The following is a 24,423-nucleotide window of genomic DNA, read 5'->3' as shown; positions in this document are numbered from 1 at the left end:
TCTGGGAACAAACAATGTTCAATTTTGTATGTTTTTAAAGGCTATTTAATAACATAATTGTCTTATTTCGCATATTAAAATTCTCCTCAATTTCTTTCTTAGTTTTCTCAATGAAAAGCCTTCTTTAAAGCATTTAAAATCATCAATCTCTTCGTGATACTGCCAAATGTCAATATCTAGTTACATATCACTTTTTAATAACATTTTCCCTTTAAAGTATTTGGGGGACATTGATAGAAATTTCAAGAATGAATAAAATCAGCTTTTTTATTAATATATCATCTTTTACCATATTCATCATATGGTGAAATATATAAAATTTATTCAAAAATCAAGTAGAAAATTTATAAAATCTGAGTGACAGCACAATTTGATGATTCTGTACTTTTATTTTTGCAGGCATCGCACAGTGAAGATACAATTGAATAACATGTGATATGCTCAAAAACTGTACAACAGGGGCTAGCAAAATACCTCCACATAGCAGATGCTCAACAAACATTTGCTAAATGATTGACATGTCCTCCCAATAAATAAATGCAGTGAGTCATCAGTGTACCAAGTAATATACCAGTATATGAATAAAAAAATGTGTTTACCAGAATGACTGTAATCATTTCTTCCTCTCGGTCATATCAAACCCACACTATTTAAATTAAAATGCTTGCGCAGTACCTTGAGTTTCATCATGGAGTCTTGGCATAACTTGTCTCCCCGAGCTGCGGAAACCTCATCAATCCCGATCAGTTTGGCCTTGTACCGGACCCCTTCACCTTTAAACCTCTTTATCAAAGTGGCTTCACTGCGATCCTGACCTAGAAAGAGAGAAATGCAGGATTCAGATAAGTAGGTGTTCAGGGCCCATTGGCTTTAACTATCCACAGCTCCGAGACTGGTTCTCTGGTTCACCTACATGCTATGAAAGTCAAATCATTAGACCACGGACAAAAGAATGGTAAGACTCCTGTATGCAAATTCTGGCTCTATCCTTTTAAATCCTCAGGCAAATTACACAGTTCTCTCTGAGACTCCATTTTCTCAGGGAGAAAAAAAAAAAAAAAAGAGTTAAAAATAACCAATCTCAAAGGGGCATTAAGATAAATAAACATGATGACACGTATAAAGTAGCCAATACGGATTTTGATACACACTAGGTCATCAACGAACGATCATCACCCACTAGGAGTTTATGTCTGACATTCTTGTTAGAAGAGTATTAGCCCTGAGCCTCTCCGGCATTTCCAGCATTTAATATGACTTTGGCCCGGGTCCAAGACCCTCCTTACACCCAATTCCATGGGCTGTTTTACAGTGAGACTCCAGAGTAATTGCTTTGTATCAAGCAGTGACTCGGGGGCAATTATCAAAAAATGATTTTACAATGTCTCTTCTGTTAACTCATGCGTGTACAGAAAGAAGCTTCCATACTTCTCCGTACGGTGCGCCCACACCTCGTAACAGCTTTCTCAATCATTGTTAGCATAATATTTTGCCGAGACACATCAACCAGAAGTTCAAACACATCCACATAAAATGAAGACAATAAAGTTACTGTGAACTGAGCACATCTTTCTTGTGAGATGTTTCATAAACTTTACCCCCTCTTCACAACGACTCAACCATATCCATTTCCCGGATGACAAAGGTGAAGGTCACAGAGTTCAAATAGCTTGTCCACGTTCATATAGTTAGGGGAAAAAAAAAGAAAGACTACATAGGAATTCAAATCTCTAACTTCGGCAAACTCCCATCAAAGGAGTCACAGGTTGGGGCATTGCTTATGTGGTTCTTAAAACCTGGAATGCCCTAAGGCTTCTGATATTCACCTCCTGGAACATCATTAACTTCAACTTCTGATACCTCCTCTATCATGCCTTCTTTCATCAGTCTGACACTTAGATATGAGGACATTGGAGATAATTCAGCCCATTTCTTCTCTCCACATGATGGACAAACCGAGGCCTTTCCATTATGTGGGGTTGAGAATTATTTGAGGACACACTTAAAATAGACAAAAAAAACAACAGCAATAGCTAACCATCATATAATGCTTTCCTATTGACGAAACATGGCTTGCATTTCATTCATTTATTCATTCATCCCTTACTGAGCATCGCTTCTGTGCCAGATGCTATTACTCACTGGCAACAGATGAATGAGACAAAGTCTATGCCCCTAGAGGCTCAAGTTTTTGATGACTGCAAACAAAAATGTGTAGTGCACTATGCTAGATGTGTAAGAAGGTATAAGCTTTAGAGCCAGACATCCTCATTTCAAATCACGGCTCTCTCACTTGTAAGCCAACTAAACTATCTGCTAAGCCTCTGTTTCCTTAACTGTTGAATGAAGATTAAATATCTACTTTAGGAGTATTATGAATAGTAACTTAAATAAGATAGTATGTGCAAAGCATGGATTCACATGGTAAGTTTTCTATAAACGGTAGTTGTTGCCCCTGTTATCAGCTCAGTAAAAGAAGCACATAGAAGACACAAAGCTGAGGACAGGAAAACACAAAAGAAGGACGTCTGCATAGTTAGGCCTGGAACTGTCGTCCCCAAATCCCATTTGGTATTTTTTCTACCGCATCCTTGCTGACTTTTAGCATATTAAACTTCTTGAATTACTTTCCATAAGGCAAATATAACACATGGATGATTCGTCTGAATGTGTAATCAATGTAAAACTTAAGTCTCCGGGATCAGTGAGGGCAGATGTCAGAGACTAAGGCTAACAGCACAGAGAAGAACATTTGCCTGATATACCCTATACGTACAGACATCCAGCTGTGAGCACCACAGGTCACCTCTCCCTGCATTATTATGCAAGATTTGGTAGGAGTGGCCTATGGTCTGATCTATTTCTTGGGAAGGTTATCTTACTCTACCTTATTCTATCGCAAATACCATCTCTGCCTCTTCAATTCCTGACACTATTTCAGTCGCTAATAGCATCCCTTTCACTATTTGGAACTTCCTCCAAAGTTTAAGTATAATAACAATACCAGGTAGGATTTATCATGTCCTGTACAAAGCTCATTATATGCACCAACTTGTTTAGCCCTGGAAATAATCCTAGAGGTAGGTACTATTACTTAGGTTTTATAGACAAGGATCTATATTGAAGGTTTGAGAGGCCAAGTAATTTGTCCAAACTCACTGAGTGGGACCTGAACCCAGATCTGCCTGATGCCAAAGCCCAGGCTTATGGTTTGCTTGTGTTCTGTGTCTTCAAGCCTGTTCTCTTAACCACGATGACTAACTGCTTCTCATCTATTCGACTTCCCTGTGAAGCCCCATCTAAACTTCTACCAAAACTCACCTGGCCCAAATCTGTTGATATTTAATACACTGGCAGCATTAAAACTCCATTGGAGAGATGGCTTGAAAATGGAAGAAACAGCTTCCCGCCTCCAGGTCATGTCCGAAAAATGTCCATAAGTCAGATACAAAGACAGCCTTAAGAAACATTTGTCAGGGCACAGAGCTCTGTTGAGGAGCATGCTTCATAAGAGGAAGCAGAGCTAGATCAGGTGAACGAGGGCAGAGATTAATAAGAAAATATTAGGTCATTTAGAGGAAAGTAGAGAGCCCAATTTAGATTAGGACCCAGGGCCAAGCTAATTTGTATGAAGGGCACTTATGCAGTAGATAATCCGGTTTCTCATTAAATGCTCCACCATTAAAAGGGTAATTTTTCATGAGCACATCTTGAGCAAGGTCTCAAATATATAAGTTAAGAAATAAATAACAGAGATCAGAGCCATAACACTGTTCCTTCAGAGGCACATACGACTTGAGAGTGTGAGGGAGAGTGTCAATCTTCATGCATCCTAAGTTATCATGAATCCCCAGCCTATTTTGCTGAAAGCACCACTGACCCTCTGCTTCAGGATGGACAGGAGAAAGGTCATGTATTTAAGGAAAATCATCTATTATCGAGCATTTACGATACCAGTCATTGTGCCAAGAGTTTTACATGCAATCTCTTATTTAATCCTCACGTCTGCTCTTTGAGTTAGTCTCTGTCATGAGCCCTATTTTTATAGAAGATGACACCAATGCCCAAAGCCAAGGGCATCGCCTGAATTTTTTTAGGTAACAGCTTTATTGAGATTTAATTCCCATACCATTCAATTCCCTCTTTTAAAGGGTACAATTCAGTCGTTTTAGTACATTCATAGTTATACAACCATCACTGCCAGCTAATTTCATAACATTTTCATCAACCCAGAAAGAAACCCTGTACACATAAGTAGTTATTCCCCATCTTCCCCAAGCCCACCAGCCCTAGGCAACCACTAATCTACTTTCTGTCTCCATAGACTTGCCTGTTCTGGAGGCAAACTACATTTCATATAAATGGGATCATACAATAGGTGGTCCTTTGTGACTGGCTTCCTTCACTTAGCATCACATTTTCAAGATCATTCCATTTAATAGCAGGTATCAGTACTTCGTCTTTTTCTTTCTGAATAATATTCCATTGTATGGATATACCATAACAGCTGATGGACATTTAAACAGTTTCTATTTCTCTGCCATTAAGAATAGTGCTACAATGAACATTTCTGTACCAGTTTTTACATAGCCATATTTCTTCAATTCTCTTAGGATTACACCTAGAAGAGAAATTGCTGGGTCATATGGTAACTCTGTTTAACTTTTTGAAGAACTGTCAAGCTGTTTTTCCAAAGTGGCTCCAACAGTTTAGAATCCCACAAGCAAAGTATGAGGGTTCCAGTTTCTCCACCAGCTGTTCTTGCTACATCTCTTATTGTCTTTTTTTTTTTTTTTAACTTTAGCCATCCTAGTAGGTGTTTAGTGAAATCTCCTCATTGTTGCAGTTTGCATTTTCCTCAGGACTAATGATACAGAGCATCTTTTCATGGGCTCATTGCCCACGTGCTTATCTTCTTTGGAGAAATGTCTATTCAAATATGACAGCCTGAATTTGAACCCAGGTCTCAAGCAAAATGTCATGCTTTTACCCATTAGGCTATGGGGTCTCCTGTGACCTGTCATAGCACGTACTACTTCTCGCTTTGTGTCACAGCTATTTGGATAGATGTCTGATGGAGCCTACAGTAAACTGGCAGATAGCTTTCTCTTAAGGCAAGTACCTCACAAGCACACACACCTCGCCTGATCTTCTCATACCATGTCCCATTTAATCCTCCAGGGTTACTGAAGGGAGGCATTGCCATCATTGTATGGATAAAGACACTAAAGCCAGAGAGGTAACTAAAGTTATTTCAAGCTGAGCTGTGAACAGAGCTTCATCCTGTCGTACACTGAGGCCTGAGCTCCTCCACTGGGCGGCATGAGCTCTGGATTCAGAGGACTTGAGTTCAAGTGCCACCTCTCCCACCCCGCCCCTAATCGTGTTGCCTTAGGTAAGTTCCTTTACATGTCTTCCACGGCATCTTTCTCTGTTCAGTGCAGATAAGAACAGTTGCTCCCACATAGGGTCATTGTTTAGGTCAAAGAAATGACACACAGACAGCATGTAGGAGAGTGACAGGCAAACAGTAAGAGCTAGTCAGTGTTGGCCATTGTTATCTAGGTGCTCATACTTCCAGCTTGTCTGGGACAGTCCCTGTTTATACCTTTTGTCCTGATGCTATTATTACTAGCACCCCTCATTACTCTGAAACGTATCCCAGTTTGGATGGTGAATTGTGTGGTCACCCTAATTATATTATCGCCATCTTTACACTGCACTGCCTCAGTGTTCTTTGTGCAAGGCACTGTGCTAGCTTTCTGTGGTACCTAGGTAAGTGAAAAGTGTCTCTTCTCCTGTCTGGAAGCCACAATTCAGAAGGAGACACACATAGCTTTACAAAATATGACCAGGACTGTGAATGTCATATAGAGCCGAGGGGAGGAGGAATTGTTTTCTGTCTGGTGAGGAGAGGATTAGCAACAGCTGCAGAGTTGAGATGCCGTTTGAGGGAGGCTGGTGAAAAAGCAGGGATTCAACAGGTAGAGAAGTGAGGAAGCTGCTTTCTAGAGGAACGAAGATTATGGTAATATTCAGAGACAGTGAGTAATTAGGTTAGACTGAGTGTTTCTCAACCCTAACTATGTTTTAGAATCATCTAGGCAGCTTTTATAAATATCACTCCACAGATTTTGATTACATTGATTTGGGGTAAGCCTGAGACAATCAATGTGCTTGCAAAGTACTGTGTTCAAACACATGGCTTGAGTGATGCTGACAAAGGCTGGAGGGGTCTAATCAATGAAGGGCTTTGGAAGCCAAGCTAAAGCTTTTGGGCTTTGTTCTTTAGGCCACAGGAGCTATCTATGTTATGGTCTGTTGTGAGGATTAGATTAAAACAACAGTGTAGCAACATTTGGGGAAGTATAAAGCTCTCTAGTGAGGGCTCACTATAAGTTCTAAGGTGCTAAAGATACAGCAGTGACCAAAATATATAAATATCCCTCTAGTTGTGGAGCTTACATTCTAGTGGAAATGTCAATAGATTATTGCAGTCATTTTCTAATTCTAGTTTAATGAAGAATCACCTGTTTAAAACACACATACACACACACACACACACACACACACACACACACACACACACACACCACACACACACCGACACAAAAAACCACATTCCTAAATCCCACCCATTGAGATTCTGAGCCTAGTGGGAGGGACACAGTAGACTGAGTTGATTCAGACATTCGTAATTCTGGAAGCTCACCAGGAACAGCAAGTGGTCGAACAGCAACCTTTTTATGTAGAAAACTTCTTTGGAGGTGCTATTTCTCAAACTGCATCCTCAGAACGAGAGTTTCAAAACAAAGTTTTGATTTGGGGTTTTCAAATTGATATTTTAAACATGTTACCAGTTCACAAAGGATAAAAATCAGTAATAATAAAGGACATTACGCAGCAAAGGTATTTTCATAGAGTTTTCTTTGTTTTCTTAAAAGCCCAAGACTTTCTTTTTAAATGTTTCCAAGGGATCTCCTTAAGTGGGAGAAACACTGTTCAGTTGCATTTGTGGCTGGCTGGGTATACATGCCTGGGAGACAGGGAGGGCCTGAGGGGCACCACCTCATTAGTGCTTTCCTACTCACGTCAGAGGAAAGGAGCCTAAGCGGAATGGTTTGAAGATTTCTGCCCTGGTGCACTGGCTTTACTAGGTTCTATAAACAAACAACAGTGATGAACAATCACTATAAAGGATGCTTTGTCAAGAATCTTAATCCAAAACTCTCCAAGTAATCTGAGAATTGAATTTTCAATATACCACTGATTGGAATTCCAAAGGAGGAAGATACAGGGTTTATGACTGGAAACCACACGCCATGGAAGAAAAGCAGTAACTGGCTGGGAAGTAAGGAGGCCTGGATTCAAGTGTGGTCTCTGTTCCTATACCTTCACCTATGTGATTATGTGTAAGTTATTTATCCTCTTGGAGGCTCAGCCTCCCCATGTACCAATGAGCATTCATAGAGAGAAAATGCTCTCCAGAGATCTCTGAGAGCTAACCGTCTATGATGACACTTAAAACTAATATTTAGAGACTCTAACCATGGCCAAAACTGTATGCTGTGCTTTGTAGAGCTCAGCTTACTGTTAAGGCAATCGTATGTGGGTCCTATCCACATATTTTAGATCCAGAGCCAGAAATTCAGAGAGGTCATGTTGTTTAAATTGATTCACCTCGGTAAGTACTAGAGCCAGGATTTAATCCCAGGTCTGCCTGAGTCTACAGAAGAAGGTCTCCAGGGCATTTTTCTTTCTTTTTTTCTTTTTTTTTTTTTTTTTTTTGTTTTTAATCACATCTCTATCAGTAAAAGATTTTTGAGCATACAGCTCTAAAATAGGTATATTTCTGTGTAACTAAAATGAACCTCCTTAAATATCCTGCAAGGCCCCCATAAATATGGTCCCTGTTGAACTCATCAACCTCATTTTGGACCACCCTCCCTTTTACTTTTCACATTCCCGCCACAGTGGCCTTCATCCAGATCCTCCAACAAGCCATGCTCTGAGCACACTGTGCTCTGTAGTTTTACACCTGTTGTTCTTTGGGCCTTGAAGCCACTACCCTTCCCTATCCTCCCCCCTCCTCTACCCCCTCCCCTTCGACACCTGAGGTCTCAGCACAATGCCATGCGTCCAGGTGTCTCTATCCCAGAGGTCTACCTGGGACGTCCCCTCTGAGATGTGTCCATAGTATTCTCCTGATAATCCCCCTGCCTCCTTGCAACAAATTAATCTCATTTGTAATAATCCGTTTAAATTCCTCCTTCTCATTCCTCTGTAAGCTCCAGAAAGGCCTGGACTGTGTTAGATTTGTTAGCCAAGGTATCCCCGGAGCCTGGCATTTGCCTAACAAATAGACACATTTTCACTCAATTCACTCACAGCATCTATCACAGCACCAGGGCACCTCACTGACTTTGTCTTCATGCCTGTCTCCTCTACATGTTAGCTCCCTGAGGGTGGGGGCAGGGATTGATTCATCTGTGTTCTCTGAACCTAGCATGGTGCTTGGCACAAAGTGGACCCACAGTTCCCAGCTGTACTGAATAATTCAATACATGAATGCATTTATTTATTTATTCAAAAGAGGCTAGTGGACTCCCAGAGTCTGGATCACACTGAGAAAGTGTACAGGGTCACTACAAACCCCTTCCGTACAGACTTCATCTCAAATCCACTCCATGAGTGTGATTCACTAAGTCTTCAAGGAATAGAAGTCCTAATGGGATAAAGTAAATATCACACCTGCAGTGAGTTCACTGTTGACTGCACTTCATCCCATTAGGGAAGAGCGGTTCTCAGCCTCATCACAACCTGCTCATCTCATAACCCGGGAAATAACTCTGAATTTAAATAGAGACAGTCCTCAGGGCACCGAGTAAACTCCCCATTTTGCAAAGGCTTCAAGGATACTGTCAGGAAGAACACCACGTCCCTGTCTTGGAGCAGAAGGCACTGCCAGCGTGGAGGTCCCACACTGGGAGTGACCTTGCAGAAACTTCAACAAAAACAAGCCTCTCTGTCAGAAGTCAGGAGCCCAAAGAAGCAGGCAATTAGCATTTTTCATGACACTGAGGCAGAGAGCCCACAGAATCGACTGGAGTCATAATCAGTAATCAGTCTCCCACTCCGGGCCGTTCACTAAAGATGGCTAATGGCCAAACAAAAGAGATTTCACACCCAGGACTGTTCTCTCTTTACCTCCCCCACTCATCCCAGATAATGAGCATGGCCACAGAAACCCACACAAGAGCCAAGATTGTTTTTTTCTAATGTGGACAGTCTGGCTGTGGATCCTTTTAATTCTTTTAACTTTTGACAGTTACAGTATTTTCCTGTCTAGTAGAGGTCAACATCAAGATATTTCTTATATCAAGCTGAGTATTCACTCCTCTTTTTGAGATACTTAAACGTCTAAGGAAGTGTCTTAGCTGAGGCTGTTGTAACAAAATACCACACACTGGGTGGCTTAAACGACAGGCACAGATTTTTCATAGTTCTGGAGCCTGTGAAGTCCAAGATCAAGGTGCTGGCAGATTTGGTTCCGGGTAAGGTCCCTCTTTCTGGCTTGCAGATGGCTGCCCTCTTGCTGTATCCTCACTTAGTGGAGAGAAAGAGCATGTGCGAGAGCTCTGATCTCTCTTCCTCTTCTTATAAGGGCACTAATCCCACCAAGGGGGCCCCACCCTCATGACCTCATCTAACCCTAATTACCTCCTGAAGGCCCCACTTCCAATACCATCACATTGGCAGGTAGAGCTTCAGTACATGAATTTTAGAGGGTGTGGGGGGAGGAGACACAAACATTCAGTCTGTAACAGGGAGGCTAGAATGAGGAAGAAGGAAGAAAAAGCTGGATGATATCTGAAAACAAGGATGTCTGTCCCATTTCCACATACTGTCTTATTGAAAAGTCAGAACAACCTTGAAGGCAAAGACTGCATCCCATTCAGAGGAAGAGGAGACAGAAGCACAGGGAAGTAGGCTCAGCGGTACAAGGCCATGCTGCCAGTGAGGGGCGCGGTTGCCTAACGCTGCGGTCAGAGGCGCGGCAGTAGCTCTGGGACCACCTGTGTGTGTGCGATTCTGGGAAAGGCATTTAACTTTTGAGTGTTAGATTCTCCATCTGTACAAAACTATAGTTATTTGCACTCCTCTCTAGGACAGTTAGAAGAATTACATGAGACAATACACATTTGGCTCTTAGCACACTCCCTGGCACGTGGCAGTCTTTCAGTAAATATTTACTGCATTCCTCCTCCCCAAATAATATATTTCACATTAAGCACCAGTGGCCCAAAGCTAACCATAGCAAAGTCATACTGCATTAGAGGTGATGGTCCCAGCTGTTTGGTAACTTTTTTTTTTTTGGTTGCCTGGGAATAAGGGTGCAATTAGGAACAGGATGTTGCTTCCTGAAGGATAGAGGGAGATCACCTTATGAATTATTAACCCAGTACCCAAACTGAGACATCCTCCCTCCTTCTGCATATCTCTGAATTTACTAGGCCATCCATCTTGATGATAAGAAAATCTCAAAGAGGTTTCCCCCCACCCTCATCCCCCAGCCTAGCCAACATCATTCTATCCATTGCTGAGAGAGCTCTATTGTCTGTTAGGTTGTCCAACGTAAGAACAGATTGTGGGGGGAATTTCAGGGCCCAGGAGCAGGGATATCTTAGTTTACTTAGAATTCTATCCTGCCGTTATCCAGGTGTTGATTTGCAATGGACAAGAAATTATGTATGCTGACTGTGTAGGGGAGAATGCTGATTTTTGTGTAATTAACTAGCTGGGTAGTGGGCAGAACAAGGGGAATGACACACTTAGGGGGCTGCTAAAAGGCACTTTTATGAACATGGTTGCTGTCATCATTGCTAAAAGGTAAACTAATTCAAAAGCTAAAATAATATTCAACCTATGACTCATACACACATTTTCTTTACAAGTTCTCCTCTCTGGTACTTCTGGAAAGAACTCTGTATAAAGGATATCTGGCATCCATGGGCACCTTTCTGTAGAAAAGCAAGTCGTAAGATTCCAGAGATTCTAATGTGAGGGCCTGGCAATCTGCATTTTCAAAGTTTGGCCAATGATTCTGAGGCAGAGTCAGATTACGAACCACAGAAGTACAAGGCAGGATCCTTTGGTGACCCCACCTGTGACCCAATTCTTATGCTCTGACGGTTGGGCCTTCTTTCAATTTCCTAGTAGACAAAGGTCTATTAGTATTTACTTGGTTCTCCTTTTCTGCGAGCTGTTATTTAATTTTAAAAATCTATTATAAAAATTGTATGACATCATTAATAAGCTCAATAACAGAAGAAAACAATCATTGGCCATGTCATGCCACTCCAACAGATCCTTAGCCCAACAATTTCCTAGCACTGTCCTTTCAAACACCACTTTAAAGTTTCTGTGAAGGGAAACTGAAGAGACTACCATGCTAAGTAAGTGTGGGGTGTGCATCGTGCTCCATGTGGTGACGCCTGGTGCAGCAGAGCATGTTGAGGCAGGAAGGACCCAGGCCCGGGAATCCCCCTAGCTGGACTGTAAGCTCCTGGAGGGCTGGCATTGTCTTCTGTTGTCCTCTCTGTGCATCTCAAACAACTAGGACAGTGCCTGGCATTGAGAGGGTGCTCAAGAAATAGTTGCTGAAGAAGGAAGTATACCGAGTAAGGGCAAGTGCTCTCACTTTCCTTACCCAGAGTTTCCAACACCCTCCCCCAAACATGTAGACATAGTTTTTTCTAACTTTGGAAAGTCAAGTTTAAGTTTTCATCACGGTGCCCAAAGTCTCAGGTGCTATTAAACAGGCTAGTGGCACTACAACCCCTAGCAATGTTTCTCGAACACAAGTCAGGTATAATAGAAAAATAGCCAATCATACCTTCATGTAAGAGGAAGAAGCCGTGAGACAGAAAAAGGGAGAAACCTTCCAGTTTTAAGATTATAAAGACGTCTATAACCCTCCATTGCCGAGTCCTTCTGAAGTCTTCCATGAAGGCCTGGGAGCTTGGTATATCCTGCTAACTTGGGCCTGTCGAGGACTAACCAGCCTGGCTTCTAACCTGCAGCTTTCCTTGTTCACACTTGCTTACCGGGAGCCTAAGGATGGTACACACCATTCGCTTTCTCAGCTCTTTGTATGGCTGGGCTTGGGTCTTTTTCCTAGTGGCCAAGGGGCAGCGAAGGTAAAGCCAGTATGTGCTGCCACTAAGGGTGTAAGGGAATGCACCAGGTGTGCAATATTTTAGCTCATGTTGATGCCACAGTGCAAGGCACGGAATGGGCTTTAAACAATATATATGTTCCCCTTCATTGTCCTCTTATCCCTCACAACCTAGCGTGACATGCACTATTAGTCCCTTCTTACAGATGGGAAAATTGAGGCTCCAAGAGGTAAAGACTGGCCCAAGACCACAGAGCTCAGAAAAGGCAGAGCCAGGAGTGCTGAAAAATCAATGGAGTTAATCCAAATAAGTTTTAAGGCAAACAGGTGGATGCAGAGAACAGAGCAGTGGTTCCCAGAGGGGAAGGGGCTGGAGGGAGGGAAAAATGGGTAAAGGGAATCAACTATATGGTGATGGATGGAAAGTTTTGGCGGTGAGCACACTGTAGCATATATAGAAGTACAATTATAAGGTTGGATACATGAAACTTATATAATGTTATAAACCAATGTTACCCCAATAAGACACTAAAAGAAAAACAAACGCAAAAACCAAAACAGAACAAAAGTTTTAAGGAAGAGAATGTGCAACTTGAGGCTGGGTAAGAAATAGGATTGCAGAAGGCAGGGGAAGGACAGGTCTGAATCCACAGTCATTGAATTGATTTTTGTCTCTGTCATTTGCAACAGAAAGGGTCCTATTATGGTTGTGGTGCGGCGGGGATGAAGGCAAGACAGGATGACGCACATAAGGGTGGGGGAGCAGCAGGATGATGCAGGGGAAAGAACACAGTCCAGGAGAGACCTGGGTCCTCAGCTCTTTGTCATTCGGAGCCTCCTGGCCTGGCGCAAGTCACTTCATCTCTCCGCAAACGACACTAATAACGTTCCTCCTGCAGGATTACTGTAAGAACTCTATGCGAGCATATGTGTGAAGCACCCAACACAGCGGTACAGCTCCTGGACGGTATCATATGTTGACAATATTTTCACTTCCTTTTCTGTGAACTGCAGGCTACATGTGGTGTGTCTCCCAGACCCAGCTTTAGGTCTGAAGACTCATCCCCCAGCTGACATGCTGACCCAGGAAGGCTCTTGGGTGAGCTGCTGTCAGGGAACTCTCCTCCACCAAAGCGTAACCTCACCCAAGGCCATGTTCCCCTCACCTCGCTTCCCACCGTCCCCTGAAGCTTGCATCCAATCGATAACTGGATTAGAAGAGGCTGAGTATAAAAACCCAAGCCCCAAGCCTCAGTTGGGGACGACACCGAAGGCCACTCAGGAGCTCCCTGTGGAAGAGTGAGATCAGCTGGGGCCTCTGTTGCAGCTGCAGCAGGGTTCAACTCCCCCCTCTGCTCAGCCCTGCTACCCGTACTCCCCATCGGTGTTGATTCTGAAGGCACTTCCCCAATAAGCTTCCTATAGCAAATCTTCATCTCCACCCCTGGTTTCCTGGGAACTCGATGGAAGACAGTACACAGTCAGTGCATTTGAGGGAGAGAGTTCTGATGGACGATAGAGAGGGGGTCTTGATGTGGAGATGCAAGCTAGCACGTGCCTGCAATAATCCAAGAGTGACGGGAAGAGGGCTCGGGGCGGGGGGGGGGGGGGGGTCGTGCCGAGTGCCCCAATTATGTAACCTGCTTTGATGTTCCATGACGCTAAGCCTAAGCAAGAAGGCAAATCCAGATCTAACGCTGTCTCACCAAATGCAACTCAAAGGCCTCTGGCAAAACTGTGGAGTGTTTGCCAGCCGTCGCGGGCAGCTGAGTCTGTCAGAGTGAGCGGGGCGATCCTCACCGCCACCAGAACTGGGAGGTACAGCGGGTTTCCTTTTCGAAAGTTCACAACTTGTCTCCCTTTGGCAAATGCACATCATAGCAGATACTAGGCATCTACAAAGCCCTGGGAGCTGATGACAAGCGAAGATGATCTTGTTTTCCAATGAAAAAGTAACAGATACGTTTTTAAACTTTCTCTATTTCCATTCTATAAAACAACTGTTTTTTTTTTCTTTCCAATTACAAAGAGGAACATGCTCAAATCTTAAAATTTGGAAAACGCAGGAGAGGAAAAAGAGGGAAAGTTATCCAGAATAACTTCCAGGGATATCTGTGGCTGCATTTGAGTATATGCCCTTCCAAACTTTTTCCTAAGTATACACACACAAATGCACATTTCTCAAAAATGTTTTCACACTGTACAACTGTAGCTTGCTTCTTCCATTTGGCAGGGCAGTGCATCTTTTCTTCCATATTAATATTTCTTGGAACATGACTCTTAGTGGCTGCCTGACATCCCCATTTTATAGATGTAGCGTAATTTATCTAACCAACCCCTTATCATTGGACAGTTAAGATCTTTCCAATTAAAACAGTGCAAAGAGATATAATGCTGAGAACTCCTCCTGAAGACAGTAGGAAGATGGAGTTTTCCCTGTGAGAACGCCTCCATGGAGTCTTTCTACATGTATCAGAGTTGACACTTCATTATTCCCGCCGTCCTTCTTCCACTCCGGAGACATGTGTGGGCTCCAAACAGACAAATGTGTGAACACAGATGCGAAACTTACCTCTCCCAATGTTCTTCATTGGGGGAAACAATGAGGGCGAAGGAAGGAAGTCTGTAGGATTTGGATTACACAGGAACCCCTGTAATCTCTGGACACGCTGCCCACGGAAAGCCAGATGACTGAGAGCACAGAGAGAAGCGGGAGAGTGGGATTTAGGCGGTGAGCTGAGGTCACAGCGGAGCGCAGGACAGTTGAAACCCCCAGTTTGAAGTTCTCACCCCATGTGTGTGAACGCTCGGCATTTGAAAGCCTGCTCTTGGACCCAGACAGAGGTTAATTAAGCCACAAATGAACGAGGGTTTCTACTTTCACGTGCAGCCTGCCACTGGCTGAGAACTTTCTTCTGCAGCAACTACAACTTTCACGTGGTCATCTCCATTAGAAAAAAAAAGAAAAGAAAAGAAAAGAAAAGAAGAGGGTTTAATTGGGCCTCTCTGCTGCCAGCTTGCTTGCAGACTATTTTTTAAGGGAGATTACTCTGGTCCGGGAAGATTCTGGTGGGAGCGAGACCCACACTTTATCTTCCATCTGCCTTCTAAACAAGAGGGCTGTGTATGCTATCGACTGATTAACTGATTTCTTTAGAGTACAAAGGAGTATTTGTGATGAAGACAACAGACAGGGAAAATCAATTATTTACTGAGGAGGCTGCGATATAAGTTACATTTGATTAAACTCAGAGATAAATCCCAGTGATGGAGGGTTTAAGTGGAATGTGCTGGAATAGACAGTGACTAAGTGCCCCCCCCCCCGACATTGCCAGTAATGAACGCAAGGGTACAGGCCCCACCCCGACGCCCCTGGATTTCTAACACAGGCAGCCTAATAGTCATGCATTCATGCCACAAACATGTGTTGAATGCCTACTACATAGCACTGGCCCAGGTCCCAGGGAAGAGTCACAGACAAGAGAGAGAAAGCCCCTGCTCTCCTAGAGCTTCTCATCGGAAGGGGAAAGGAAGAGAATTAGCCGGTAAATAAATAATGAACGAGATCCTTCCAGAGAGTGATAAGTGTTATGAAGATGATGAAACAGTTTGATGAGATGAAGAGTGACTGGGGGCAGGGTGGGGAACAATTAATTTCGACAGGCTGGTCCAGGAAGGCATTGCTGGAGAAATGACATTTGAAAGGGGATGTGAACAACGAGTAAAGGGCAGTCAGGCCGAGAGGGAGTGCGTTTGGCCTGTTTACAAAACAGAAAGAAGCTAGTGTGATGGGAGCAGAACCAAGGGGGAAGGGATGGGAGCGGCACAGGAAAGAGGGAGGCAGGGCTCCTTCGTGTGTCGCTTTAGAAGGTCAGGTAAGGAGTGTGGATTCAGTTCTAAGCCCAGCGAAACACCATAGTAGGGCAGGGGCAAGCGGGGGTTATGCAGGTAAATGGCCGCATTTATTTTTTTAAACATCTTTATTGGAGTGTAATTGCTTTACAATGGTGTGTTAGTTCCTGCTGTATAACAGAGTGAATCAGCCATACATATACATATATCCCCATATCTCCTCCCTCTTGCGTCTCCTTCCACCCTCCCTATCCCACCCCTCTAGGTGGTCACAAAGCACCGAGCTGATCTCCCTGTGCCATGCAGCTGCTTCCCACTAGCCACCTATTTTACACTTGGTAGTGTATATATGTCTATGCCACTCTCTCACTTCGTCCCAGCTTACCCTTCCCCCTCCCCGTGTCCTCAAGTCCATTGTCTGCATCTGCGTCTTTATTCCTGTCCTGTATGGCCGCATTTTGTAATGATTTCTCCCACTGCTCCTTGGCAAAAGGGGGTGAAGTCGAAGCAGGAGGTATCATAGTGATCCAGGTGAGAGAGGAGACAAGGAGGGTGGATTAAGACGTAGAGAAATGGGCTCAATCAAAACAGACACTGCAGGAAGAGCAGACAGGGCTCATTCACAGATTGTCTGTGGGAGAGACGGGAAAAGGGAGGAATCAAGTATGACTCTTGAATCTGGCTTAGGGCCCCTGAGTGGAAGGCAGTGTCTCTTCCTGAGACAAAGCCATTCCAACCAGTGATGGAGACAAAGCCAAAGGAACCGGGTGACTTCATGTTCCCTTCAAGGCCTTTCAAATTCCAGCTGTGTGGAGCGTGTGCGGGATTCGGGAGAGGACAGAGGCAACCTCCTGTTGCCTGTTCTGCCACGAGGGCCCCAGGCCCCACTACGTCACAGTAAGTTCCTTATTTACAGTATGGAATAGACAGGACCCACCTGGATGTTTAGGAATGTACCCTGGATGTGTGACAGTGGTCCATCTGACATAGAGGTGCTCCATAAATATGAGTTCTTTTCACTCCAGTTTAAATGTAGCCCGAGAGTTCAGACTGAACCATGTCAATGCTGAAAAACCATGGCTTCTTCTGAGCATGACATCATCATATATGATGACATCATCATAACGGTGACATCATCACCGATTTTCTTCTTTTTTACTGCTTTTATCTCACTGACTATGTGAGAGTCGGGACCTGGCCTCATTCATCAAGACTAGACAACTTTTAAGATATCTGTCCAATCTCAGTGATTGAACCCCCAGCTGACCGCCCTCTCCCACAGAGCGGTATCATCACAGCGGCCGTGTTTATACAACATGACCCGACCCTCTGGCCCCTCTTGATTGAACCAGATGGTGACACCTGGGCCAAGCTGTGTTGATCAGAGCCCCATCCTTGGGAATTGAGAATTGAAGCAGAGAAAGGAGTCCATCTTTCCTTGTGACTAGATTATAGAATTCTGGGTGGCCAACGTTTCCTGCCATTGGCCTAGGTAAGAGAAAGGCAAATCATATAAATAGCCAAGGGAAAAGATGCTCTGGAAGAAGTGACCGCAGAGAGAAATTACTGTTGGGGTCCTTACTGATTGAAAATTCCTGGTTCCTCTTTCCAGAGGCTCAGCTCGCACATGCCCTTCCTTAGGTCTGTGAGACAACTCTCAGTCCTTAGGATGTGTCCCTCTGTTATATTTAAGTCCATTCAAGTTGACTTGCATTACTTGCAACAACAAAGCTTTCATTAATAATGGATGTGAATTTCTGTCCATCTGGCTCCTGGCCCACCTCTGCGTGGCCAGGAGACAGTCACTAAATGCTTGCCGAAGGGAAGAGATGTAGATGGTGGTACCCGGGTCACTGCCCCAGGGAACGTGCTCTATCTCTGATTCTCTCTCCCTAGCGTCATACCTGCTAATACAGTCATGAGAAGAGAAAGAATGTGGATTTTGATGATCTCTCCCCTGCTGTCATCACCAAGATCTCAAACCTCAAATTGCTTAATTTTGTAGTTTATCTCCCTGGAGATTAACTTTAGCTTTCAGTTAATTTAATAGGTAAGAGCCAATTATCTTCTAAGCAACTTCTTTTTGTCTCCTTTCTGCCAACAAGGAAAAACAGACAAGTCTTTCCGATCGGGTAACAAAAGCATGAACGCCTACACAGCCTTGCTAATTTCAACAAAGCACCTCCCTTCCAAGGAGCTCAATATGGTTGCAAGCACAGTCCTAATGCTTCTTAAACTACTGTAGTAAAGTGCCAGGGAGAAAATGTGACAAGTGTTGATCATCAGCAATAATAAGATATAATGGATCAGTGGAAAACAGAAATAAGTATTAAATCTTTTTTAGTTTAATTCAGCCAACACCTTGTGAGCATCGTTTATGTAACTGACATCCCGGGGCTGGAGCTGCCCACGTATTAAACATCTGCTATGTTCCACGTACAGTGATAAACATTTTTGCATACATTGCTTTTCATTTAGTTCATACAACAGCCCTAAGGGGTACTATGACCTCCCTTTGTGCAGATGAGGATACAGGCTTCTGAGGTCAAGAAACCTGCCCAGAGTTCACACAGCCAGTAAGAAGATGTGATCCGCCAGGATTCACTCCAGCTATGTTTGTTTCCACATCTGTCTGTGTTCTCCACTCTACCTAAGTCGTCTCCCTGAGGAGATGAGTAAATGGAATTACTCCCTTTAAGAAGTCCCCAGTCTAACGGAAGAAACACAGTTTCATAAAAAGGCGGTGTCTCATAAATGAAGGTGCCACCAATGTACTAAGAGAGGAACAGGGAAGAATCCTACATTCTGATGGGTGGGACAGGGCTGGCTGCATGGGCAGTTCCGTGTGGGACTGTGGGATGCAAAGCCTTCCAGAGCAAATCTTTTAAGGTCACCTGACAAAATAGATATATTCATTATCGCACACTTAGTAAGGCCCAGGGAAGTGGCGACAAACATCATAACTGAGGACCAATTATGCACTGTTTATGCCGTCAATGACACTACGAGGGGGGTATTACTATTTTTTCAATTTTAGAGATGAAGAAAGCAGTGTTCCCGGTGGGTAGGTGATTTCTTCCATGTCACATAATCTTCATTTGGCTGCCAATTATTTCAAACCCAGGCCTTTGTGACTCTAAATAATGTACCTTCCCTGCGAGGCCACGTCTTCCAGAGAATGGAAAGACAAAAAAGAAGAAACAACAGAGCTACAAATTATAGATGGTAATAAATTATAAGGCCTTTCTCTACCCTCAAGGAATCTACAGTCGAGTCAGGGAAGTAATACATAAACCTCTTAAAACTGAAACAAGAAATCAAGATAGGAAAACAAGAACACTAGAAGTCATGGCCCAGGTTGGCCCAGGAATAACTAGCATGTATATTATACTGAGTATTGTCCTAGGGATTTGGAGGAGGGAAACAGGACTTTGAAGCAAGGTCCTTGGAGGAAGTTTTCAGGGAGAGGTGGGACTAAAGCCAGGTCTCAAATGATACGCGTGATTTACGTGAAGTGGGGGATGGAGGAAGGGCCTCCACCACGGTTAAAGGCAAAAGCAAGATCAGAAAAGTCGCAAAGGAGCCTTTCTCTGACTCCGCGCGGTAGTAACTGCTCCACATTACGGGGCATCCCTCCTGAGCCAGGAATGGTACTAGGCACACGACAGATGATGCCCACGTACAGAAGATACACTGGCAGCCAGAGAGGGGCATGAGTTGTCCAAGTCAGACAGCCAGCAAGAGGGCTGCATTCAGTGGTGCCCGTCTGACTCCAAGGTTCATGCTCTTTCCACTACGATCCACCACCTGTGAAGTCTGGGCTCAGCTTCTGGAGGGTTGTGAAGCCCAGGTCAGATTTTTTCTGTGGGTGCTCAGGATGTCTTTGTTCAGGGACATGATTATGACACGGTCAGAGCTGCATTATGGGCCGGAACTCAGTCTTTTACCCCCATTTTAGGAAAGGATTCAGTGACGAGTGAAGCCTCTCAAAGGCAACCAGGACCTGGACAATCTACAAACTGACTTATCTGGTTCCAAAGCCACTAAAAATGCCACAGCAACAGGCCACTAAGGAGTCGATGCCACGGGATGTGCTCTCATGAAGGCCGCCTCATCAAGGAATTATTATTGCAATGGTCCTCTCCCCACGCTCACTCTCCTTAGCCCCTCCATACAACTGGACATCTCACTGCCTCCTCTTTCTTGAAGAAGTCACTCTTCTTATGCTTCTGTGACCATTTTGGTTCTCCTCCTTCCCTAACCAGTGCATCCTTTCTTTCCAGATCCTTCACAGAGGTTTTCTCTAACATTCTGTCCAGGGTCTTTATTTCGTACTTGACAATCTCACCCTCTCCTACATGACACCTTTGTCAACATATCTATCTTCAACGCCTCTCCTAGGCCCCGTCCATGCCCACCTTCTCATCTGCCTTCTAAATTGTGGCATCTAAATTTCTTACAATGAACGGAATGTAATATGTACAGAACTGAGATGAGCAATTCCTCCTTTACTCAGACCGGCTCTTCCGTTTCAGTGCCAAGTACCACTGCCACCTCCCCACCACCATCCCCCAGGAAGCCTCACCAGGCCAAGTTTACGTGCAGTCGCTGTACAACCTAACTATTCGTTTATGGCAACAACGGCGACAACACCCAGCACACTGTGCAATTACTCGCGGGTCTGATGTACCACTCGTGATTCTTAATTCATAATTGAGTCTTCAGTGTCTAAGACGGTGCCCAGTGCAATGCAGATAACATGTGTCAAACAAATGAATGTCACGGGCAGTCTCTCCTTCACCCAGGTAGAAACTCTGGAGAGACTTTCATCTCCCTTTCACCTTACTGTGGCTCTCACACAGGTTCTAAGAATTGTAAATGATATTTCTAAAATATCCTCACTGTCACCACATTTATTCTGGTCCTTATACCTCCCCCTAGATAATTCCATGGTACCCTGGTTGACCTGACAGTTTTTCAGGTAAACTGGTTTACCTGACGATTTTTCCCTACTCCAGTCCATCTGATAGAGAACTGTAAGATGCTCTTCAGACAGTATACATTTATAAATGTCATTCCATTATTCACAAGTCTTCAAAGGTTCCCCTTCCCTCCAAACAAAATGAAACAGAAATTTCTCATTCATTGACTCAATGTTTCATCAAGTATTTACCGTACACCTACTCGCTAAGCATTGGGGAGCTAGAGGCGAGCTTTATGGACACATTCCCTGCCCTTGTGAAGACCACAGTCTTTTCAATTAGAAAGAAAACCCATTTTTAATTCCTCACTCCCATTTTCCCCAACATAAGATCCTGGCTTCAGTCAAATAAAGCCCATTGGAACCCAGGTCCCCAAATATATCCTCCATGTTTGCACACCTGTGCGTTTTCCTGCACGTTTCCTTTGTCACGAGCAAGAGCCTCTCTTACCCCACCAGTCCAAAATGTTGAGAGTCTTCCCTCCTGGTTCTCTCTTACGTGATGAATTGAGTTCCTTCCAAAATGCTATTTTTCCCTTGCTCTCTCTCCCTCAATCTATGAATTCCACTCCCAGACATTCCCAACTGTCCCTTTCCCTTTAGTTCACATTGAAAAGTCTCTTATGAACTAAAGAAATACACATAAATAAACTGAAACAGGCACACACACACATTAAACCAAAGAACTCAACTGATTTACAAAACACATTTTCTAACACAGCTAAAATCTAGTCACAGACGGAGTCACCCAACAACCTTACAGGTATGTGTATCCCCTTAGCAGTTACAGAGAAACTCACTCTTCAACAAGTTCTTTTTGTTTTTGTTAATATTTATTGAGCACTTACTATGTGCCAGGCTTGGTGCACATATTTTGCAAGCATCACCTCATTGGTTTCTCACAAAAATCCCTTACCGTAGACACTGTTAGTCTCCCTACTACAAAAACGAGCAAACCAAGGCTTACAGAGGTAAAGGGGCTTGGCCAAGGTCACACAGACAGCTGGAATTTATCTGAACTCAAGCAGTGTGATTTTTAACCATTAACAACACCCTGCTCCTTTAGGTATATAATTGATGAATATAATAAACCTAGCAAAGTGCTTAGCACATAGGAATCATTCAATAAATGTGACAGATGACAGATGCGGGAGAGAGAAAACAGGCTGACAGATACACACACAAGTGCAAGGCACATTCACCTACGCTATTGCACAAAGTCCTGGCAACAGAGCTGTCAGGTACTTATTATGAACCTGTTTTCCAAATAAAGATACTGCGATGCTGGCAGGTACAGGGGCTTTGAAAAGCTTTCCCACCTAGTAACTTGGCAGGTGTAGGATTGGAAGGCACATCTCTGAGTCCAGCTCCAGTGCCCTCTGAGATGGCCCCATTGTCTCTTTTCTCTGCCAAACCTATACATCCCTCATCTTCTTTGTATTCCTGCAATGTCTGGGAAAACAAAAGGGATGGCTCTGTTCCTCAAAGGCCTGGGGTAGATGTGAGTTTTGGAGAGGTCATGGGTTGGCTACTCTTTGCTCTGTCTCTGCATGGAAATCACCCACAGGTGTGGAGCTTTTGATACTTCAAAAATCCTCTCTCTGCTGGAATTTTGCAGCCTGCAGGAGGCTCGCTCTGTGGGGGCCCTGGCTCCCTCACTGCCGCCTGGAGCACTTGAAGGAGCTGAGATGCTAGGTTCTCAGATCAAGGCAAAGGGTTCAATATGGCTCCGGAGAAAAGAGGACACTGTTTTGCGTTGTGGCTGGAAAACTCTCCTCTGAGTCAGTGGACGAGGGCTGCTGGTTCCCAGAGTTTGAATTTCTTTCTTTCTTTCTTTTTTTTTTTTTTTTTTTTTTTTGCGGTACGCGGGCCTCTCACTGCTGTGGCCTCTCCCGTTGTGTAGCACAGGCTCCAGAGGCACAGGCTCAGCGGCCATGGCTCACAGGCCCAGCCGCTCCGCGGCATGTGGGATCTTCCCGGACCGGGGCACGAACCCGTGTCCCCTGCATCGGCAAGCGGACTCTCAACCACTGCACCACCAGGGAAGTCCTAGAGTTTGAATTTCTTTACATTAAAGTTGCTAAGAGTGGTGACAGGATGCTATCGTCCAGTCAGGTGGAGGTTTTTCCGTGTAGCATCAACACTAAAGCAAAGCTGTACCAAATAGGGCCAATTTCAAGGAAATGCCCAGTGAAGCACCAGGGCATGGCCTTGACCATGAACCCAGAAGGAGCTCCCTTTTACATTTAAAAATTGCTCAGTTAATATGAATGGCAAAGTGAGGTGGTCTGTGTTCACTGTGTACAATGCAAATCACTCAGGATGGTTTCAGGGAAGCAGCTCTCCTTGGTACCTCCTGCTGGCTCCACACACCTGCGAATATCTTTTCCTGCTAGTGGAGAAACAGGAGACCTAGAAGAAAAGAACCCCTCTTTTCCCAGCTCTCTAAGACGCCATTAAAAGTGTTGTTTCAAGATGACAGGAACAGCAATGTGTTTACATCTGCTGTTCCTTTTCAGGTCGGCGTCACGAGGCTGTTCTTATTGTCAAATCTCCCGCGGCAGGATGTGTGTGCCGAAGATGACGGCACACACTACCCAGAGGATTAAAAAACACATATTACATATCAGAGAAAAGAGGATGCCTCTTCTCTGTGCTCTTGGGAAGATCAGAAATGGTGTGTGCTGCACACCCAGGTGTATGTCCCTGCAGAGAGTCCTGCAGCACGCTTACGGGGATACATTTAAAGGAGGCCCCAGGAGGAAGAGGGACAGAGTGAAGAAAGGTCAAGAACTAAATTGACTGACAGATGTTCATCAGTGTCCTAGGGCTGTTGGAACGAAGTACCACAAATAAGCAGCTTCAAACAACAGAAATTTATAGTCTTACACTTCTGGAAGCTAGAAGTCCAAGGTCAAGGTGTCGACAGGGTTGGTTCCCTCCGAGGGCTGGGAGAGAGACCCTGTTCCATGTCTCTTGGCTAGCTTTTGATGACAATCTTTGGTGTTTCTTGGCTTATAGATGCACAACTCCAATTTCTGCCATTCATCTTCACATAGGATTCTCGCTCTGTGTCTGTCTCTACGTACTAATTTCCCCCTTTTGTGAGGACAGCAGTCATATTGGATTAGGACCCGCCCTGATGGGATCATGTTAATTAATTACATCTGCAACAACCCTACTGTCAAGTAAGGTCACATTCTCAGGTGTTGGGAGTTAGGACTTCAGCATATGAAAATTGGCTGGCGGGGGGGAGGGGGGACACAATTCATAACGCAAACGCTTTATCCATGTTAGCTCATTTGATCTTCAAAACAATTTCATGGGGGAAAAAAAGACATTATGCTTCCCTGTCTACTGATGAAGAAGTGGAAGCTCAGCAAAGGTGCAGTGATTTGGCCAAACTGCATAG

At 44.1% G+C, this 24,423-nt stretch overlaps 1 protein-coding gene across 5 annotated transcripts in view; it reads right to left on the bottom strand.

Annotated features, from left to right (window-relative positions):
• Positions 1-24,423, bottom strand: part of DAB1 (DAB adaptor protein 1) — a gene marked incomplete at both ends in the record, with an annotated part of 275,176 nt that overhangs the window by 138,896 nt on the left and 111,857 nt on the right. For all 5 annotated transcript variants that reach the window (XM_082832330.1, XM_082832328.1, XM_082832331.1 and 2 more), the window contains one exon: positions 676-815. In XM_082832330.1, coding sequence (XP_082688456.1) covers positions 676-815 — 140 coding nt within the window. The remainder of the gene's footprint in view (positions 1-675; positions 816-24,423) is intronic.

The sequence above is a fragment of the Leucopleurus acutus genome, assembly GCF_964270905.1.
Source record: "Leucopleurus acutus genome assembly, chromosome: 2".
NCBI classification, from domain to species: Eukaryota; Metazoa; Chordata; class Mammalia; order Artiodactyla; family Delphinidae; genus Leucopleurus; species Leucopleurus acutus.
The sequence above is the reverse complement of the archived record's forward strand: the minus strand, read 5'-3'. Positions and strand labels throughout refer to the sequence as shown.